At 40.9% G+C, this 17907-nt stretch overlaps 1 protein-coding gene across 1 annotated transcript in view; it reads right to left on the bottom strand.

The window, feature by feature from the left end:
- lig1 (ligase I, DNA, ATP-dependent) overlaps window positions 1–17907 on the bottom strand; it is a gene marked incomplete in the record, with an annotated part of 41099 nt that overhangs the window by 13878 nt on the left and 9314 nt on the right. Inside the window, 13 exon segments of the mRNA XM_035671197.1 lie at window positions 639–710; window positions 3326–3436; window positions 7194–7289; window positions 9320–9435; window positions 10339–10424; window positions 10638–10737; window positions 12210–12301; window positions 12488–12564; window positions 12949–13115; window positions 13257–13370; window positions 13808–13866; window positions 14638–14694; window positions 16210–16296. Coding sequence (XP_035527090.1) covers window positions 639–710; window positions 3326–3436; window positions 7194–7289; window positions 9320–9435; window positions 10339–10424; window positions 10638–10737; window positions 12210–12301; window positions 12488–12564; window positions 12949–13115; window positions 13257–13370; window positions 13808–13866; window positions 14638–14694; window positions 16210–16296 — 1234 coding nt within the window.

Here is a 17907-nt window from a genome sequence, read left to right as displayed (position 1 = left end):
TAAAAAAAAATAAATGAATTAAAAAAGAGCAACAGACCAAAAAAAGACAGAAAGTATGTGTGTACAGAGACAAATTAATTCATAACATTTACATAAATGCCATATTAGGTGAGAAGCAGCAATGAAATGGCACAACTTCAGTCTCTGGTGCTCTTAATTCTGTAATTTTGTTTTCGTCCACTTGGGAAAACTGACATCATTGACTGATGGAAACAGTCAATGATTTGCATTTTCTTTGGCTGACTTTTAGGAAATTAGCTTCAAAATTGTGTATATTTGTTTGGAATCATACACTCTCTCAATCCCACACTCCGTCACAATTTACACACAACCACCATCTGACACAGCCTCTCTCTCTCTCTCTCATACACACAGACTCAGAGACAATCTCAGACAGACACACACTCAGACACACTCCGCTGGAATTACAATGAGCATTACAATCATTATCTAGTTACGGCCTCCAGTAGCACCATCATTGGCATTCAGGGACGTTGTTGGCACCTCAGCGGGGTGACGGGCACGCGGACACGCGCACAAACAATGAACATGCACACACTCACGCCAGTTTTAAATGACAGCGGGAGTGTTGAGTGAGATCTCTGGGTAATACTTTTCCTCATCAGCGCTGGCCTTACCTCGCCGTTGAGATACAGCAGGTCAAAGGCGTACACACACACTTGGACTTTGATCTCTGAGGCATCCACGTCCTGTAGGGAGGCATCAACACACACACACAAATACATTTTAATATTTTTTCCCTCGACAAAAATATGCAAATAGACGCATCTTATTCACAAATCGCTACATCCAACCTTGGGACTTGTTACAAAGAGCTCTTTGATTTCTCTCCCGTTCGTCTTGAAAGTTAACCGCCCTCCCCTGTTTCCCCTCTAACTTTAAAGAGCATCGCACCTCCTCGTCGTCTTCCTCCCTCTCGTCCTGCACCTTGACTCACTTCTCTCACCTCTTCTGTTTCTCCAGCGACTTCTACTCTCACCTGTCTTGCACCTCATCCTGTTATTCTACTCTTGTTTACTCCTGTCAGTCTCGACTCCGCCTTATTATGGCATTTCCACCATGGCCCTGCTATAAAATTCCAGGACTTCTCCATAACCGTGTCGAAGTAATATTGAATTCCAAGACTGTGTTGCACCAGCTATTCGTTAATCCATTACTATGTTTGTGTGTCCCTTCTTTTAGTTCCTAGATAGTTTCCTACTAGTGATTTACATTATCAGAACCACTCAAACTTGTTAATTTGAGGCTTTTGTTAACCCTAGTACCTCTACAGAGCATTGTTGTTTGAGTGGGTAATGTTATTCACCAATGGTTGTATGCTACATGTGGTAACACAACAAGAAACACAGCATTACACCAACAAGGGCAGGGAAGAAAAAGACTGCTTGCAACTATACATGGAAAATTGAAAATGTACTCAATACATTTCTTAAGTTTAACGGATGCACACAGTGCTGGGACTCTCTAAAAACTTGGTTTCCAGGATCTAGCAGTGCTCGCTTCAGCAAGCTCGGTGACCTTCTTAGCCCGTGTTAAGTGCACGTTCATGAGTTGTCCACGAGTGTGTGTGTGTTACAATATTTTAGTATAAATAATGTTGGAAGTACTACTACCACCTCTGGCAATAGAAGTGAGAAAGGTTCATGCTTTATATAACCTGCATGCACCTCTGTAAGAAGGCAGAAAAGAAAATCCTAAATTATTTCAGTTTGATGAAAATGTGAAGCTGGATTGAGTGTCAAAGTATGGGCTGGTTTTATTCATACATACCTAGACCGAATAACACACATCCAATATGAGATCAGATTATTTGATGCATGTCAAGTATGAAGGCACACAGAATAAACTATTCATGTTTTCCTATTTTGTATATTTGGTCTCACATCTATAAACATGGAAATTGGCTTTCTTGTAAGCCCATTTCTATTGATGTAAGATACTATTTTAATATCAGAATATAAACCCCCAAACGCCATCTGAGTAGATGTTTGTTGTCAGACATAATTTACCAATCCTTTGTAAATGCAAGAGTAATCTTTTTATTTATTTATTTATTTTATTTATATATGCACACGTGGAGAAATGGAGCAGGGTGGGACATAACAGATTATGCTAACCTAATGTTACCTGCAGTTATTCGGTCACAGATTGTGTCATTTGAGGTGCGGCGTGCTATTTTTGTGAAATGTGATCTAAAATATTTCATCAAGCATCAATTAAGAGGTCTCTCTTTCGCTCTCCACTCTCAACATGTATTAGCAAGCCCACCTTAGCTATGACAGTTGGTTCCGTTACCTAGGTAACAGTTACTGGATGTAAATATTTAACTGCTAATCCCTGTGCAAGAAATCGTTTTTGTGAAGCAACCAGTTGGAATTAAGTAAATCTCTACTTAGTAAACATGTTATAACTAGGCTGCGTTTGAACATACAAACAGCTGCTGCAACTGGCTCTCTCTGTTCTTTAAGAAAACATCCAAAATGAAAGCTCCTCTGACCAGTGGTAAAGGGATGTGATCAGGAATACAAATAAAATGCCTTTGCCTTTTCAAAACCTAAAGGATTTGTCTCCTGATTTATCCCCTTTTCTCCTTCATTCTCCTTTTCACTCCCTCATTACTTTCCCCTCCGCCTATTAAGGATGTTTAATTAGTCCGTATCGGGTTTCATCTCCTCATCTGAAATATTTCATTTCGGCAAGAACGCTCATTGGTAGTAAAGCAGTGGAGATGTTGTTACAAAAATGCCAGAAGCACAGTACAATCAGTTTGTGCATCAAACCATCATTACAAATAATCATGATTTCATAGTGGCGGTAACAGCATCTAGCAAAAAATCATCAGGATAATCATTTTCAGCCATTTTCATCATCATGTTCTCATTTCTCCTCTCCTAATTTACAAAGAGGTCATCATGCATAAAAAAAAGACAAGGTTTCCCTCTAATGTGATTGGTGTAGTGGAAAGAGGCCGTTATTCTGATCAAAACTGAAAAACACCGCGCTGACATTTGCAATCTCACAACCCCTCCTCTCTCCTCAATCCATTTGACTCTTCTGTCTCGTACTTATCAATCTCCCCCTCTTTCTGTCTGCTCTTTCACCGTCCATCTCCCTCCGTCTGCCGGATCATTTCACTCCATTATCTTCCTCTCCTCTACCTTTTGGTCTTTGTCTCCGTCTTGTTTTCTCTTTTCAACCTTTTCACTTCTTCCTCTCTCATCATCTCCTACTTTCTACCCTTTTTAACACCCACAGCATTTCATTCATTCTTCTCCCACTTTAATATAGTCCTGTCTATCCATACCTTTCTCTTACGGGTGGTGAGGACCTGGAAGGGCTGGATCTGTTTCTTCTCACGATCCCAGGCCACCGCCTCCGAGTCCAGGACGCAGGATACCACAGAGTCCTTCTTCACCTTTTGAAAGGAATAATGAAGACACAGCAAAAGGGAATAAATGAATAAAGAGATAAGAGATTATACTGTAATCAGTACAGAGATGAGGCTTGAGATGATGTTATTTGCCAATCTGCATATAAGCCACATCTGCTGTTGCAATCAGGGGATTGTCTGGGAGTTTTATTGAAGTAAACATAACAAACTTGATAGATTTTAAAAGGCATGGATACAAGCAATCAAATTGAAGGCATGTTGGGTTTTTTCCAGGACCTACTGCTGCCCTCAATTTGTTACCAAATGCTTTGCAAGTCAACACATTAACATTTTTTTCCCACACTACATTAATCGCTACTCTTGAGCAGGCATGTCTATTGCTACCATCTCTTCTACTCAACCAGTTACCAAATCGTTAAACACACCCACTCTTTTGGTCGGATGCCCACGTTGTGCAGAAAGCTTTACCAAAAACATTTTGCAGTTTGCTTTTTACACTTTACTTCTGCATTAACTAAAAGGCTTTGGCGACAGACCCCAGACTCCCCATGCAGGAAAAAACTAACAGGGTCTAGGCTGGGTATAAACCATCTATGGGCAGATTGTATTGACTATCACTACTGATTTTCTAGATCAGACAGAGTGGCTGCTAATTATCTGAAGCACCAAATCCTGTGTGTGAAGCTTAGGGATGTTAATCTCCTGCGTCCTGGTCGATTTGGGGCCACCAGGATGCTTTATATTTACAACTTGAACCAGATTGAGAGCAGATCAGCGAGTGATATCTGAAAGCTGATCAGAGAGAGCCACAGTTAAGAGCAAGAGCCACATTAGAGTTAACAGGTTGTTTGGAAACTCAATCAAATATATCACATATAACCAGTTAAACTCACAAGGTCATTAGGCTAAGTAATACATTAAGTACCAATTAATGTATTTGTATTAATATTAATGCGTTAATGCATTAATATTAATTCACAATTAGAAGCATTAAGGCAGTATGGTAGCTTCGGGAGAATTAGTTTCCCCTCATTAATATGCAAAATAATGCAGCAAGGTGCTGTAAAATCTAATCAGACCATCTTATCTATGCACTGTTAGTGTGAAGTTTCACTCAGGCATTGTTCATTACTGTGTTCATGAAAATGTGTCGACACACACAGCCATGACAATGTAATGTCGAGACTAAGAATGCAAATTTTAATTTAAGCAATCTCTTTCATCAGTTGTCTGCCATGTTAATGATCAGCAATCGATTTCCTTGATGAAAGCTTCATTCAAACAACTGACGTGGGCTATTTTTACAGCACAATTGTGGTAAATTAGATGTAATAAATTAAGAGTCACACATTAAATAAACAAGAAAATTGTTCCAAGCTGAAATTAAAAAAAAAAATGAAAAAATGGCATCATTTAAAAAAGGGTGAGTCTTCCTCGCTGCATGCAAATGAAACACCAACACCCAAACTTTTCATTCTGTTTGAATGTTTTTTCACAGAAAAACCTTAGAGTTTAAAGAGAGGGTAACAGTGAGAAAGAAAGGCAAGAGACAGCAAAGGAGAGAGATAAAAAAAAGAAAGACAAATTTTACAAGTTAAGGAGTGTAGAGAGAATGCAGAGATGGGAGAGGAGCAAGAGAGAAAAGACAGAAAAAAGAAAAGGGTTTAATAGGGAGGGGGAGATGTGTGGAAAAAGAGTGCAAAAGAAAAACAGTGAGAAGGTGAGAAGAGAATAAAGAGGAAGCAAAAACAAAAAAAAAAGGTGAGAGAAGACAGCAGTCAGGAGCATCGACATGCAATGGAGAAAAAGAGCGAGAGAGAATATGTAAGTGGCGTAGACGGTGAGAGGGGAAGGGTATAAGAAGCAGAGAGGGAGACCAAAAAGGTAAAATTGCAGACAGGCTGAATCAAAGTGCTGAAAAAAGATGAGAGGAAGAGAGAGACAAGAATGAATAAGACAAGAGTGAGAAGAGAGGAGAAAGAGAGGTGAAAGGAGAGCAGCGAGAAGTGAGGGACCGAACAGGTACCATCAAGAAATAATGAAGAAGAAAGGAGAGAGCAGTGATAAGACGGAGAGACATGAGAAAGCGACAGGTGGACAGACGGAGTAATAAGGTGAGAGTGAGAGACAAAGAGCCATGTAGCTTTTAAAGTTCTTGGGAGGACAAAAGGAGCAGAAAACGGAGAAATTAAAATCAGTGCAGGAGAAACGTCAGAGGGCAGATGTTATGTGCAATGATGTGATACACGGTGTGAGAGAGGAACGATGTGATGGTTCACACAAACTGCAGTATGAGCATCGCTACAATCGCACTATGACGGTTTCCTCTTTCACCATTCCTCCCCTGCAACATTTCCAAGAACAACCTTTCTACAAACTATGGTACGACCCAGCTAGCTCGATGGCAAATACACAGTATTTCCTGTGGCTACTTCACAATAAAGGCCTCCCGCTGGTTTGCGGGTGGAACGGTATGGAGTATTTTTTTTATGTTTCTATTAGAAAAAAGATAGAGTTGACAAGAAATGAGATGAGGGTCTGTAGGACATAAATTTAATAGACAGACAGTGTGCGCGTACGCTCCGTGCAGACATCTTCATACCGCCAATTTGTAGTGTGGACAGTGACTACACTATGGGGGACCCAGCCAGGAAGACAACCTCTTAGCGGACCACGGGAAAAAGTATAAACAGAGCTACTTCGTGCCTGCAGCTGCCTGTCATACATCTGTTTGGGAGTATACTCAGTGTCCACTAAGGATAGGTCTGACCTGAGAAACTGCACGCATACTGGAAAAATCGAAACACCATCTTATTTTTGTTTTGTCAAACGATCACTTGGGTGAATTTTTTTTTAACTGATGGGAGACATAAGGTGATTCTTGCACCTTTTTTGAAGCAGATACCGAGTAAAATTCAGTGGAAGAGAAGTGCACCTATTTCTTCTTATAAACTCACATTATGAAGTATGCCTAAATAAATTCTAGCAAAGGACTAGTTAGTCAAAAGCTCTGAATATTCTGAGAATTTAACAGATTCATTAACTTGCCCTGATAGACTAGATAGGAATTTCTTTTAATGTTACTGACATTTCAATAACAGTTGGGTACTCAGAAAAAGTCTTGAAAACAACAACAGTGAAATGAGAAAGGAGAGAGTGGAGACATCATTGCAGTTCCTTCCTAAAGCAGAAAAACACACACAGCAGGTGTTGAGGTAGTGAGCGGGCTCAGATAACCCCAGGCCAACTGCCAAAGCTTCAGGTAGTGGTGATCTCTTTCTTTCTCCCCATGCAAGCAGAACCACGCTAATTTGGCAAGCCTACCCACAGCTGCAATCTTAATTTTAACAACCAGTGTTTTTAACAACCGTCAGAGAGATAAAGTTTCACGACAAGGTGGTTTAAAATATCCATCCTTAGCAGACACCTCTCTAAATTAAAAAAAAGAGAGCGATTTAATGGTCAGTGGTAGCGCTTGGTGACTGAACGGGAACAAAAAGGACAAAGAAGGGTAGAGACAAGCAAAAGAACAAATAAACTTTTAAGGTTTCAGGTTTCAAACTGAGACAGACCGAGGCAGAGAGGAGGAGTGGGCACAAGGATGAGTGACAGGATGAGAAAAAGAGGCAAAATGAAAGACAGATGGAGCGAGATAAATGTGTGGAGTTGTTATCCGCACGCCTGTAAAAGCCCTCATTTGACAATCATAGCTCAGGCTGACTCTCCTCTCTCTCTCTCCCTGGGGCTGAGCCGCAGCACTCTGTGTGTTCAAGTGTTTTACCTTGGGAATGCGAGAGATGATATCAGGGTATTTGGTCGTGTTGTCTTCCTGGTTGCGGCTGAATATTCGAACCTCGCCACTCTCCAGAATGTGAATCTGTGGGGGGAATAAAAACAAACACAATACACTGAATAACACAGAACAAAGAAACAGAGCTCAGATTTGATGATCAAGTCTGATAGATGGATGTGTGCCGCAATGTGTTGGCGAGTTTACTATGTGTAATGGGCTCTAACCGCTTTAACACACAACATAAACTCACCAAATGTCAAGAAAGGAAAGGCACAACGCCAGTTTTCTGCGTTAAACAGAAAAATACATCCGTACACCTTCAAAATTCAAGTTTCTCTCTTATACTGAACTAAGACCTTGTTAAGCAATGTTAAAACACTCCATTCAAACAAAATAAAACTCGCCAAACCGTCTTTATTCATCTTTACACTGTTCCGATAATCACCAACTCTGGTATCGAACCATCTGACAGAATTAGATGTGAAAATATTCTGTTTCTACTTCGCTTCCACTCCTAAGCCCCTGACCTCCCTCGCTGCTTTACCCCGCTTCATGCCTCTCCTCTCCTGGCCTAGGTTGTTCCTGCTGTGTGCCCATCTTTCTCTGGAGTTACAGTCTTCGTTGGAGCCTCTAAGAATCACCTTGTTACTGTATTCCCTGTTGTCAAACTAGTCGAAATAAACTATTCATTCACTGCTGTTAGATGTGAAAATATTCTGGCTCTACAGCTGTTTTTCCTCTTGCTCGTTCTCCGGCTCAGTGTGCGTACTGCACCGCTGAACGTCTGTCACAGAGCGGCTCCCAGTCTTCAGATGCAGACCATTAAATTAACAAAATAAAATGACAGAAAAACAACAACAGGCGATGGATACATTCGTCCAATCGCCCAACCCTACCATGTAACACTGGTTGTCAGCATCTTGTTGTCAGTCTCGCCCTGTTATCTTCTGCTATCCCTTTCCTTGCATGGTGTGTCTTTCTTTAATTATTTGTCCTTTCTTAATGTGGACTGTAGTCAACTACCATCTGATTTGCAGTCGTCTTATTCATTCATTGCCATCTTGTACCGTCTTGTGCACAACATTTGTTGACACGTTCCATTCAGGCTTTAACACTTTGGCAGGGACGACAAATAACTTTTGCTGATTTACATTTTTCTTTTTCTTTCTACTGATCAATGAGCTCTGTAAAATACAAAGAAACGCCCACGCTCACTAACTTGACTGATTATACGGGACACACACGTCCATGAATATATACACAGTTTTGATTCATCAAATGCCACACTCGCAGAGACACACTTTCTTATGGCTATTCATAAACCCTGAACACAAAGACACACACACACACACACACACAGAGGGAGGGAGTGTTTAACTCAGTGGCGTATCATGGGTCCCCCTTCTGGCCGTTCGAGGTAATGTTCACTGCAGTGAGACCACAGTGAGAGAGAGAGCGAGGGAAGAGGAGGACGTCATGTGGCTCGCTCGCTCTGTCTCCATCCTCTCTCTCTCTCTCTGTTTCTGTTTCTCTCTCTGCTCATCTCTCTTCTTCTCAGTTCAAAGGCACTTTATTGGCATGACTGTCCAAAATTAACAATACAGCTGGAGGGGTTTACATTACAATCTCTCTCTTGCTGGTCTCTTCATGTCTCTCTCTCTCTCTCGAAATTTCCTCATCCCCACTGCTTTCTCCCCTTGTGTCTTCGTTTTTAGTCCCCCTCTCCCCCTTTTATCAGTCTCGCCTTCACTGTCTCCAGCCTCTTTCCTCACCTCTCTCCATCTCCCACCACCCCTCCTCCTCCTCCTCCTCTCCTTTAGTCCACAACGGGAGTAGCTTGCTCTGCCTACAGGCCCAGGGCAAAAGCAGCACTACTGTTTATCTTAAAAGAATAGGCACACATACACACACGCACTGTACCGAAACACCATGCATATGAGCACACAGTGAAGTTAACACATAGCGAGACCCAGAACAGCAATACCTCACATTCAAAGAACACAGCCGAAAGGTATATGCATACTAAATTCAGAAGGCATATGTTCGCTGCCAAACGCAAGACAAACAAACAGTTGCACTCTGTCACTTTGCCATCATCATGCACACAAACACACCTGTGCTCGCTCTCCGTCGTATTTGTACTCGCAAGTGAACGCCGCCTCGTCAAACTTCTTCATCACCTCGCCGACGCCCTTGGTGGGGTGAGCCAACATGGGTCTGAGCGGTACGCCTGGGAGAGGAAAGGTGGCCGAAGAGTTTGGGGTAAGTAAACAGCAGGACACCAAAGCGACCAAAACAAAAATATATATATATATAGTCATGAATTTTTCATGAATCATAAATAGCTGAGAATCTAATTGTGAGTTAGTCCAGAAGAAGTTTGCCACTTTCATGTGTGTGGATAGCAGGAGGGGTGGGGCTGTCGCTAACAGGCCTGCAGGTTATGGTAACAAGGCAGATCTGTGAAATCAGCTTCACTGACACATTTCCACATGACACATCGGCATCACACCCACAACTGTTTCTGCGACAAAACCACAGTTGAAATTAGTTTGTTTGTATTCTCATTTGGCTGTAATATGAAAGTTCTCAGACTCAGTCCCCCCCCCCTTGGGCTGTGCTGCTAAGTTGATCTTAAAAAGAAGCAGAGGAGTGATATAATGAAAATACATGAAGAAAACAATTCCTTTAATAGCAGCTTAAAGACCCAGATATGACAGGGACATTAACGGTTTGACCAAACTGGCCGGTGCTAGCCAGAAATTCACCAGCTCCTTCAACTCCCCTGCACTGAAGGACAAAACAGCCCTCTGAATAACGATTGTTTACCTGCCAAAATAGCTGCTAGGATTTGTCTAACTGACCAACAAGAGCCAATTTAGTTTCCCAATTTAGTGGCGTTCAGATGGTGGCTGGTATTCATTTCCTACCTTGGTGCCAAGGCTCCTTATCACAAATAGCTTGACAACAGTGTAATTGGGAGCTAATCCTTAGTTTAGTAGTATCTTTTATCTTTCTGTGATAAATGACTCAACTAAAATAACTGACTCCCCTCCGCTGAACAGATCAATAAACAGACACCAGTCACTATTTTTGATCTCATAGCCTGTCTGCATTCTGATTGGCTGCTTACCTGGAGTGAGCTTGCAGTGATTGGGAAGCTGGTCTATGCCCTCTTTTAGCAGAACCGGGATAATAACGTCATAATTGGGCATCTCGCTGGACGGTGGAGCGTGGGGAGTAAGTGGGAGATGAGGCAGGGTGTTTGGGAAGAAAAACAAAAAAGAACAAAAATCAATATCATCCAAAATTAAAGTGAGTAGAATGAGTGAGGCGGAATGAGGGACGGGGCTTAAGGGGGATGAGGCATTGTAGTGGTGCCGAGGATAGACTGCAAAGTGAAAGGAGGAGGTTTGTTTAGGCTTCAGTTACCAGTAAGTCTGTTTGAGAATGAGACTCTTCTCTTCGATCCAGGCCCGCCTGCTCTCAGCGCTCATCCCCTTCCCTGCGTCGATCACAGCGGGAGGGAAAACTATAAGGTAGGAGGTAAAAAAAAAAAAAGCATTTCAAACAGGTCTGTGTAAGAGTGTTTGAACATTTGTATGACTGAACAGTTGTTGGATGAAAGTTCAGAGGGACTTCAAAGGCTAGGAAACATACAAGACCTACAGCAGCGCAATTACTTGTTTACACCTGCACATGTGTTTTCTACACTACTGGATGAACTCACCCTAAAAATGAAGTTTGAGTCCCACTGTGGTTAAAATGGTTGAAACAATATAAGCTTGAAGGCCAAATAAATTATTTTAGTTTCCAGTTCGACATTTATAATATATTTATATTTAAAATATGACTGAATACATTCATTGTAATGATCTACTTCAGCCCTACAATAAATCTGCTCTAAGTTGACCTGCCTGATTAAATAATGGTTAAATAAATAAATAAAAATGTTAAGAAAAACATTTCCAGACCAGACCACAGATCAATGCAAATTTCCCTACCGAGCCTCTGGTCTAATTGACTCTTATTAAAGCATACCTCCAGTCGTGAGTAAGCCACGAATACTAATAAGCCAGGAATTAATTTATTTAATTTGGTGTAGGTGGTGTTGGTGAGAGCAGGACAGATCAGTGCTGAGAGCAGGTGGTGTGAGAGAGGCTGTCAAAACTTCCTTGAGAAAGTCATGAATTCAGTAACATGCTGGTGAGAAGATGTGTCGGCTTAATTCATCCAATTACATACTCCAAGATGGTGTTTTTCCTTCTTTAATTCAACATGCTTGGGAGGGACATATTTATATATTCATATATTGGCTTGGTTTACACATTTACTATTTTAAATTTATATAACTCTTCTAGTGAATGCAAATATTTTAACGCTGTTTTAACAAGCATTCTATTAATAAACGCTGTATTCACTTGCTCTGACACTACCTTCCTCTCCTGTAGTGTGACTTCTTTCTTGGGTTTGTATTTAAATTTAAAAAGCGATAATTCCATCGTAGTACAGAAGCATTTCATAAATACATTCAATAAAAAAAGTCGGCAAACTTAATCTGAAATAAGGAAACTGTGAAACGCAAACTTTTCAAGAGGTGGGGGGAAAAAACCCCACAGTCCTCACAACTCTGCAAAAATATATTCTCAAAGTTTATCTGAAACTAATACGGAGGTTTTAGCAGTCGGAGTTAGATAAATCAAGTGCAGATCTTCCACACTTAGTTTTTATTACATTTATGTTTTCCAGTGTTTCCTGGGTGAGTAAGCTCAGTGAACTTAAAGAGGAATTATGCACTAAATATAACTTTCAGGGGGTCTGACTGTTGAAGCCTTGTGTTAACCTCAGTTACACTGAAACTGCTTTAGGAATCATAGCCAGTATGAACAGGGGGAATGAGAACAGCAAGCAGACACTGGTTTCAACATACATATGGGGAACCTGACTATTTGTTTAAGAGAGACTTGAAAAACTGGGAACTTGTCCTTTAAAATTCAAGATCACCTTGTCCAGGAGGGGTCAGGCACACGGCCTGGCTTAGTGCTGATAGGACACTCTGCTCAGCCAGGCCTATCCTCAGCTTCCCAGCCAGGGACCTGTCCATAAACACCACGATATATACATACACACGGAGTTAAAAAGGCACTGCAATATCATTGTGTCCATATACATGCAGGTGTGTGTGTGTGTGTGTGTGTGTGTGTGTGTGTGGGCCAGTGGTCACACATGTAGCCGAGCCCGTCTCTGTATGTGTGTGTCTGTGTGAGAGAGGGTTATTTTACCTGACTATGTAGCGGGCCTCGGAAAAGCGGCATGCCACAAAGAGGCCTTTGATGATGTCGATTTTCTTATTCATGGCCTGAGGCAGGCGGGAGGAAATTGAGATTCACAGAAGAAGAGCGAGGAGAGACAGAATGCAAAAAGACTGAGGTCACCAGCGAGTACAAACTCCATGTTCAATCCAAAGTGTGGGAAAAAAAAAACACCCAGCAGCAACAGGGACGAAAAAGGAGCTAATTGCTTGTGAGATATCAGCCAGGTGACGACTCATTCAAAATCTGAAAAATTACCCTCTTCCCTCTGAAGTAGACAAATAAACTAATAATTTCTTGTTCGATACACAATTACGTTAACGTTTCCTTTCTTTTCCCTCCCTGACCCCAATGCTGAGAGGCAAATAGAGTGAAAACAATATTTGCCCAAGACTGCTTTCCCCTAATGAAAATGTTATTCTGTGGCTCACCGAGTTCCCACTCATGCTGGCAATTTCCTTCAATTTTCTGAACACGCCCCCTGCTGTCAGACTGGCCGGTTGGAACATCATGCGCTGGTTGCTACGGGAACTCTCGGCCACAAGGCCCAGATCTCCTTTCTCCTGCGCCTCTGCCTTGATTTTGTCCAATTGTCGCCCTGGAAACAAGAGCGAGACGGTAAATAGCAGGCGCCTCGGCGGCTGATGAGCAGGGAAGGGTGGCATTAGCAGTTAGGCTGGGAATGCACAAGCAAGTGTTGGGGTGCGAATGGTTGTTTGTGAGCGCGTGTGTCAATTACCAGTTGCTTGAGCAACAGCTTTCATCAGCACCGTCTCTCCGACGCCAAGCTCCATCCCCAGGTGGGCAGGACCCAGCTGGTTCAAACACAGGTACACACAGCACAGCAGGTCATCTGAAAAAACAACACACACAAACAATTTATTACAAAGAAAGCATAAGCATTCACACATATACACACACACAAACCAAGGACATGTGGTCACACAAAGCCAAACACATGCAAAGAAACACTCACACACAAACATAAACAAACAAAGTTATGAACACATACACTCGGAGACAACACCAGCCAAAAAAAAAAAAAACACACACAATCAAAAACACACACAGAGCAATGCATCAACACAAACACACACACATCGGAATTCCACAGGTACATGCTCAAACACACACACACCAACAGACACACACACATCAATGAACTGACTCATCCTCCCACTTTTATGTGCAACCTGGCTTCATCATCATCTCCTTGATAGAGTGGCTGGCAGCCAGCTGCCTGTGTAGCTACATCAGCATGCATTATGGGAGAGATAAAATACCATTTACCTGGAGAGAGCAGCAGCACGGAGCGAAACAGGTTCGACAGCGTCTCGATGTTTCTCAGCCTAGGAAATGACAACAGGATTGCTTTGAGACAAGGAAGACGAGTTAAACGAATTTTAAAGCCATCCTGTAAATACTGGGAGGCGAGAAATGAGATTTGTCTGGAGGTTTTAAATCGGAAATGGAAGCTAGGGAGGCAGAGGAACAGTTCATTTATGAAACGCTATACATCAATTGCAGTGGGTGGGAAAAATACAAGCCATCAACGGGAAGTTACTCATTCAATATCCTCAAAAAGGTAAAAACAATGTCTGTAAAGGTGTTTTCAATGTTCTGGCAAGACACTTAAGCAATCCTTTAAACTGTATGATCTGGATTCCTAAAGCGAAGAATCACATGCATTTCCTCTGCCAAAAACTGTAGTTCTTGTTGGTTTATAGTCATTTGTCAGCTCAAGAGTTATAAAATAAGTCATCAGCCAAGTTTCCAAAAATGTTGCGGAGGATTTAAATCTGAAACCCAAGTGTGAAAACAGTTGGTAAAATATATTCCTGAGCATTCCTGGAAAGTGACCTAATTGTAAAATTCCTTCATGTTCCCTGACTTTCCCATTATAATTAATCCAGTCCTCACTTTTCCTGACTGGAACACACTTCTTTAATTATATTCTAGAAATTCCCAGAAGGAAAACTGAGGGGTAATTTTGTAAAAATGCTTTGGTACGTGCTATATCCTTTAAACAGAGTACCGAACACTTTCTCCTAAATGGTGTTTACCTCATTCTGGAATAAAAAATAAATAAAAATCCTGTTTCCTCCATATGGAGCTCTTACCTGCCAGAGTCCTCTTCAATCTTCTCAAAGGTACGAGCCACCGCCAAGTACGGCACTCTGGAGAGTGATGAGCATGTAGTTAGCAAGCGAAGCATCCACACTGACAGATTTTTACATTCACAGTGTTTAGTTGACTCAGCTGTTCGGAGCAACTAGCAATTAGTGCAACAGCAGAGATAGCTTTGGTTGTGGGTTATCAAAACTCCATGAAAGCAACAGCGGGGAGGACAAAGGTCAGAGCTGCCATGGAGGGAAAACCGTGTCCTTATAATGAGGTTTGACATGTGAAAAATATCTATTATGCTCCATGTGGGAGGAAGACAAATGGGACAAAAATAATTTTCTATGGAGCTTTGCTTGGTGCATTTTAAATATTATGAACACTAGTCTTAAAATAAGAAATAAATCTAATAACTATTTAGTTGTTGTTTTTTTAACCTCTCCTTAGCAGCAGTAGCAGATGAGTTTTGCTGACAATATGACAAAATCTGAGAGCTAAAATGATGTTATTTAATCACAGAGAAGAATTTACGCGTCAATTCAGTGACTAACATGTAGCTTCAACTGTCCAGAAGCTGTAAACAGAACCGATACTCAAAGCAGGTTAAAAATGCACAAAAAATCGGCTGTTCACAGTTGTTGACCTGAGTCTAAGTCCAGCCTAAGCAGCTCCATGACCTTGGATGTAAAATTCCATGATTTTTCCATGACCTTCCATTACGAAGTCAGAGCACTTCCCTGGTCTGAAACATTTATTTCCTCTGAGTTTCCAAATGTTCGACTCTGGAAGGTTGCACAGAGAATATCAGGCTGGTTCCCACTAAAATGTGGCTTCAAGGTGAGAATAAAAACACTACAAATACGACTGTCATCCCAAATGTTGGTGACTGTTTCAGGATATTACCTTCGAGTAAAGAAGTGAAAACAAACATTGGCAGAGAAGAGGTTGGGGGTGATGGGCAACAACAGTTCCTGTCTACATTTGCATCACAAAATTTGATTATGGTAAATTGTGCCAGTTTATGTGATTACAATCATAGTGCATCCTGTTGGCATTAACAGTCTGAGATTTCTGTATTTATTTTAGGATCACACTCACACACATTGAATAAACTCTAATGTTGATGAAATTATTTCAAAACACAAGATTTATTCTATTATCCAAAGATATTTCTATTTTGATACTCGTTTGGCAAACAGCATCAATGTGTGATATAAGTCAGAGATGAAAATGTCAAACAAACATTCTCCACTTCCAGATTCTCAATTGTGAGGATTTGCTGCATTTCTTTATTTTATGTGATTCTTTGGGGGTTATGGGCTATTGGTCAGAGGAAAAAAAGCAATCTGAGAATGTGACCAGGGGGCTTTAAGAAATTATGAGGAGCATTTTCTTATTTGTAGCCCTATAAATATATAACAACATACATAAGGAACCTTCCTGTAAAGTTATTTCTTTTTAACACCCTCACATACTACCCCAAAACTCCTCGTCCACAATATGGCAGAAAATATCAGTGTCACTGGGAACCGTAGGTTGATGAAATACAGAGTAAAGTGGGCTGGACTTACTTTTGGCCCTGTTTCCAGCAGGCGTGGTCAACTGGATGGTAGTTGGGCCTCGACGGATTGTACTCGGTTTGACTCGAGGTTGACTCACTGAGGAAGAACAGAACGAGAAACAAAGCAATTTTAGAGTCTAACTGACTGACGGTGACAGCTGTTGCAGTCCCTGAAACCTACTCAGAGCTCTTTGTAGAGAGAAAGGTATGCACAGCATTATCATAACAAAGAGACATTTTGAGGACATTTTGAAAGCTTCACTGGCTACTTCACACTGGAAGAATCTGAACATCAAAAGTTCATCTCGAAAGAAAAATACCCAGACTAATTAAGAAAGTTCAACTTATTTAATAGAAGAGCATTTCCCAGGTCAGCAATGTTATATGATAATTTATTCTTGCAAAAACACCAATTAGGATGGTTAAAAAGTGAAGTTCTTTACTGCAGTATATGTAAATTATGATACGTTCTTTTCCTCAAACAAGGTGCCACTAGGTAGTCAAAGTAAATACCACTGAATACTGAATAAATCACAGAAGGAGAGGGACTACAGCTGTGAACCTTCTTTTGTACGCAATGTCACTCCTACACTGTCACACACAAGGCAGTGATAAAAAATAAATAGTTAGGGTGATTAAAAATGCATTTCCCCACTTCTTGAGCTAAAAAAAGATTGTGGCTGGAGTAGTTAACATGACCCTAAAATGACAAAGAAGTAGTAATCCACTGCTGCTGTTGCTGCTACTGGTTTATTTACAGTACATGTAATAGAAGCACTGCTTTACGTAACACAGACGCAGACAATGTGAATGTATAGCAATAATAATAAAAATAAGAATAAGGAATGCATACATTGATTTGCTTAGAGCAAAACAGTGCACAAACCTTAATAATTATTTTATTAAAAATAAAAAATGTGTTATTTGCACTTGGATCCAGACGTACATCCAATACAGACAATGACTTAACCATTCTTATTAATTTACATTCAAGTAAGAGCAGAAGAAAGTAAGAGAAAATAGTCAAAAGTGTTGTAAAAGCCTTCCTGAATTCAGATTTCCAAGTTGTTTTTTGGCATAATAACCAAACTTTAGACAAAATGAACAGAAATCAGGGACTAATGGCAGACACTTAACAAATTAAGACTGATTTTAAACCTGTATTGGGTAAGTGGTCCATCTATTTTTAAATCAGGTAAAATTTCTGCTAGGTTGGCAGCAGTTTAATGTTCGGTTTGAGAGGAGGCCGCAGCGCCTAATTGACCGTCTGACTGTTTCATTATTACTGGGGTATAATTTAGCATGCTGAGGCTAAAACTGCAGGTTGGACTGAGACTGAGCTGTGACGAAAATACAATTAACCTCTAAAAAAAAAAAAAAAAGAGAGAATAGAATTTCATTATTTTTTCAGATTGCCTTCCAAAGTAGAATTGCTTCAAGTAAAGCAGCATTTTCTTGTTTTGTCAACATTTTTGTAGATGCGGCCATCTCGCTTGACCTAACTTTGACTGGAACTGTCATTTCCAACAAAATGTGTTAATGTTGACTGGGAGCACCCACACCGTGACCAGCACGTTTTGGGTGAGCTCAGGCAATTTGCAAGATTAATCGGAAAGGCACAGATAAACACAACCTCCCTGGTGGAAGCAATTAATCAAAATAATCAAGTATATATATCAGGTAATCAATAATGAAAATAACTGTCAGT

The sequence above is a fragment of the Morone saxatilis genome, unplaced genomic scaffold (genome assembly GCF_004916995.1).
Source record: "Morone saxatilis isolate NCDOM2014 unplaced genomic scaffold, NCSU_SB_2.0 Contig23, whole genome shotgun sequence".
In the NCBI taxonomy this organism is placed as follows: domain Eukaryota; kingdom Metazoa; phylum Chordata; class Actinopteri; family Moronidae; genus Morone; species Morone saxatilis.
The sequence above is the reverse complement of the archived record's forward strand: the minus strand, read 5'-3'. Positions and strand labels throughout refer to the sequence as shown.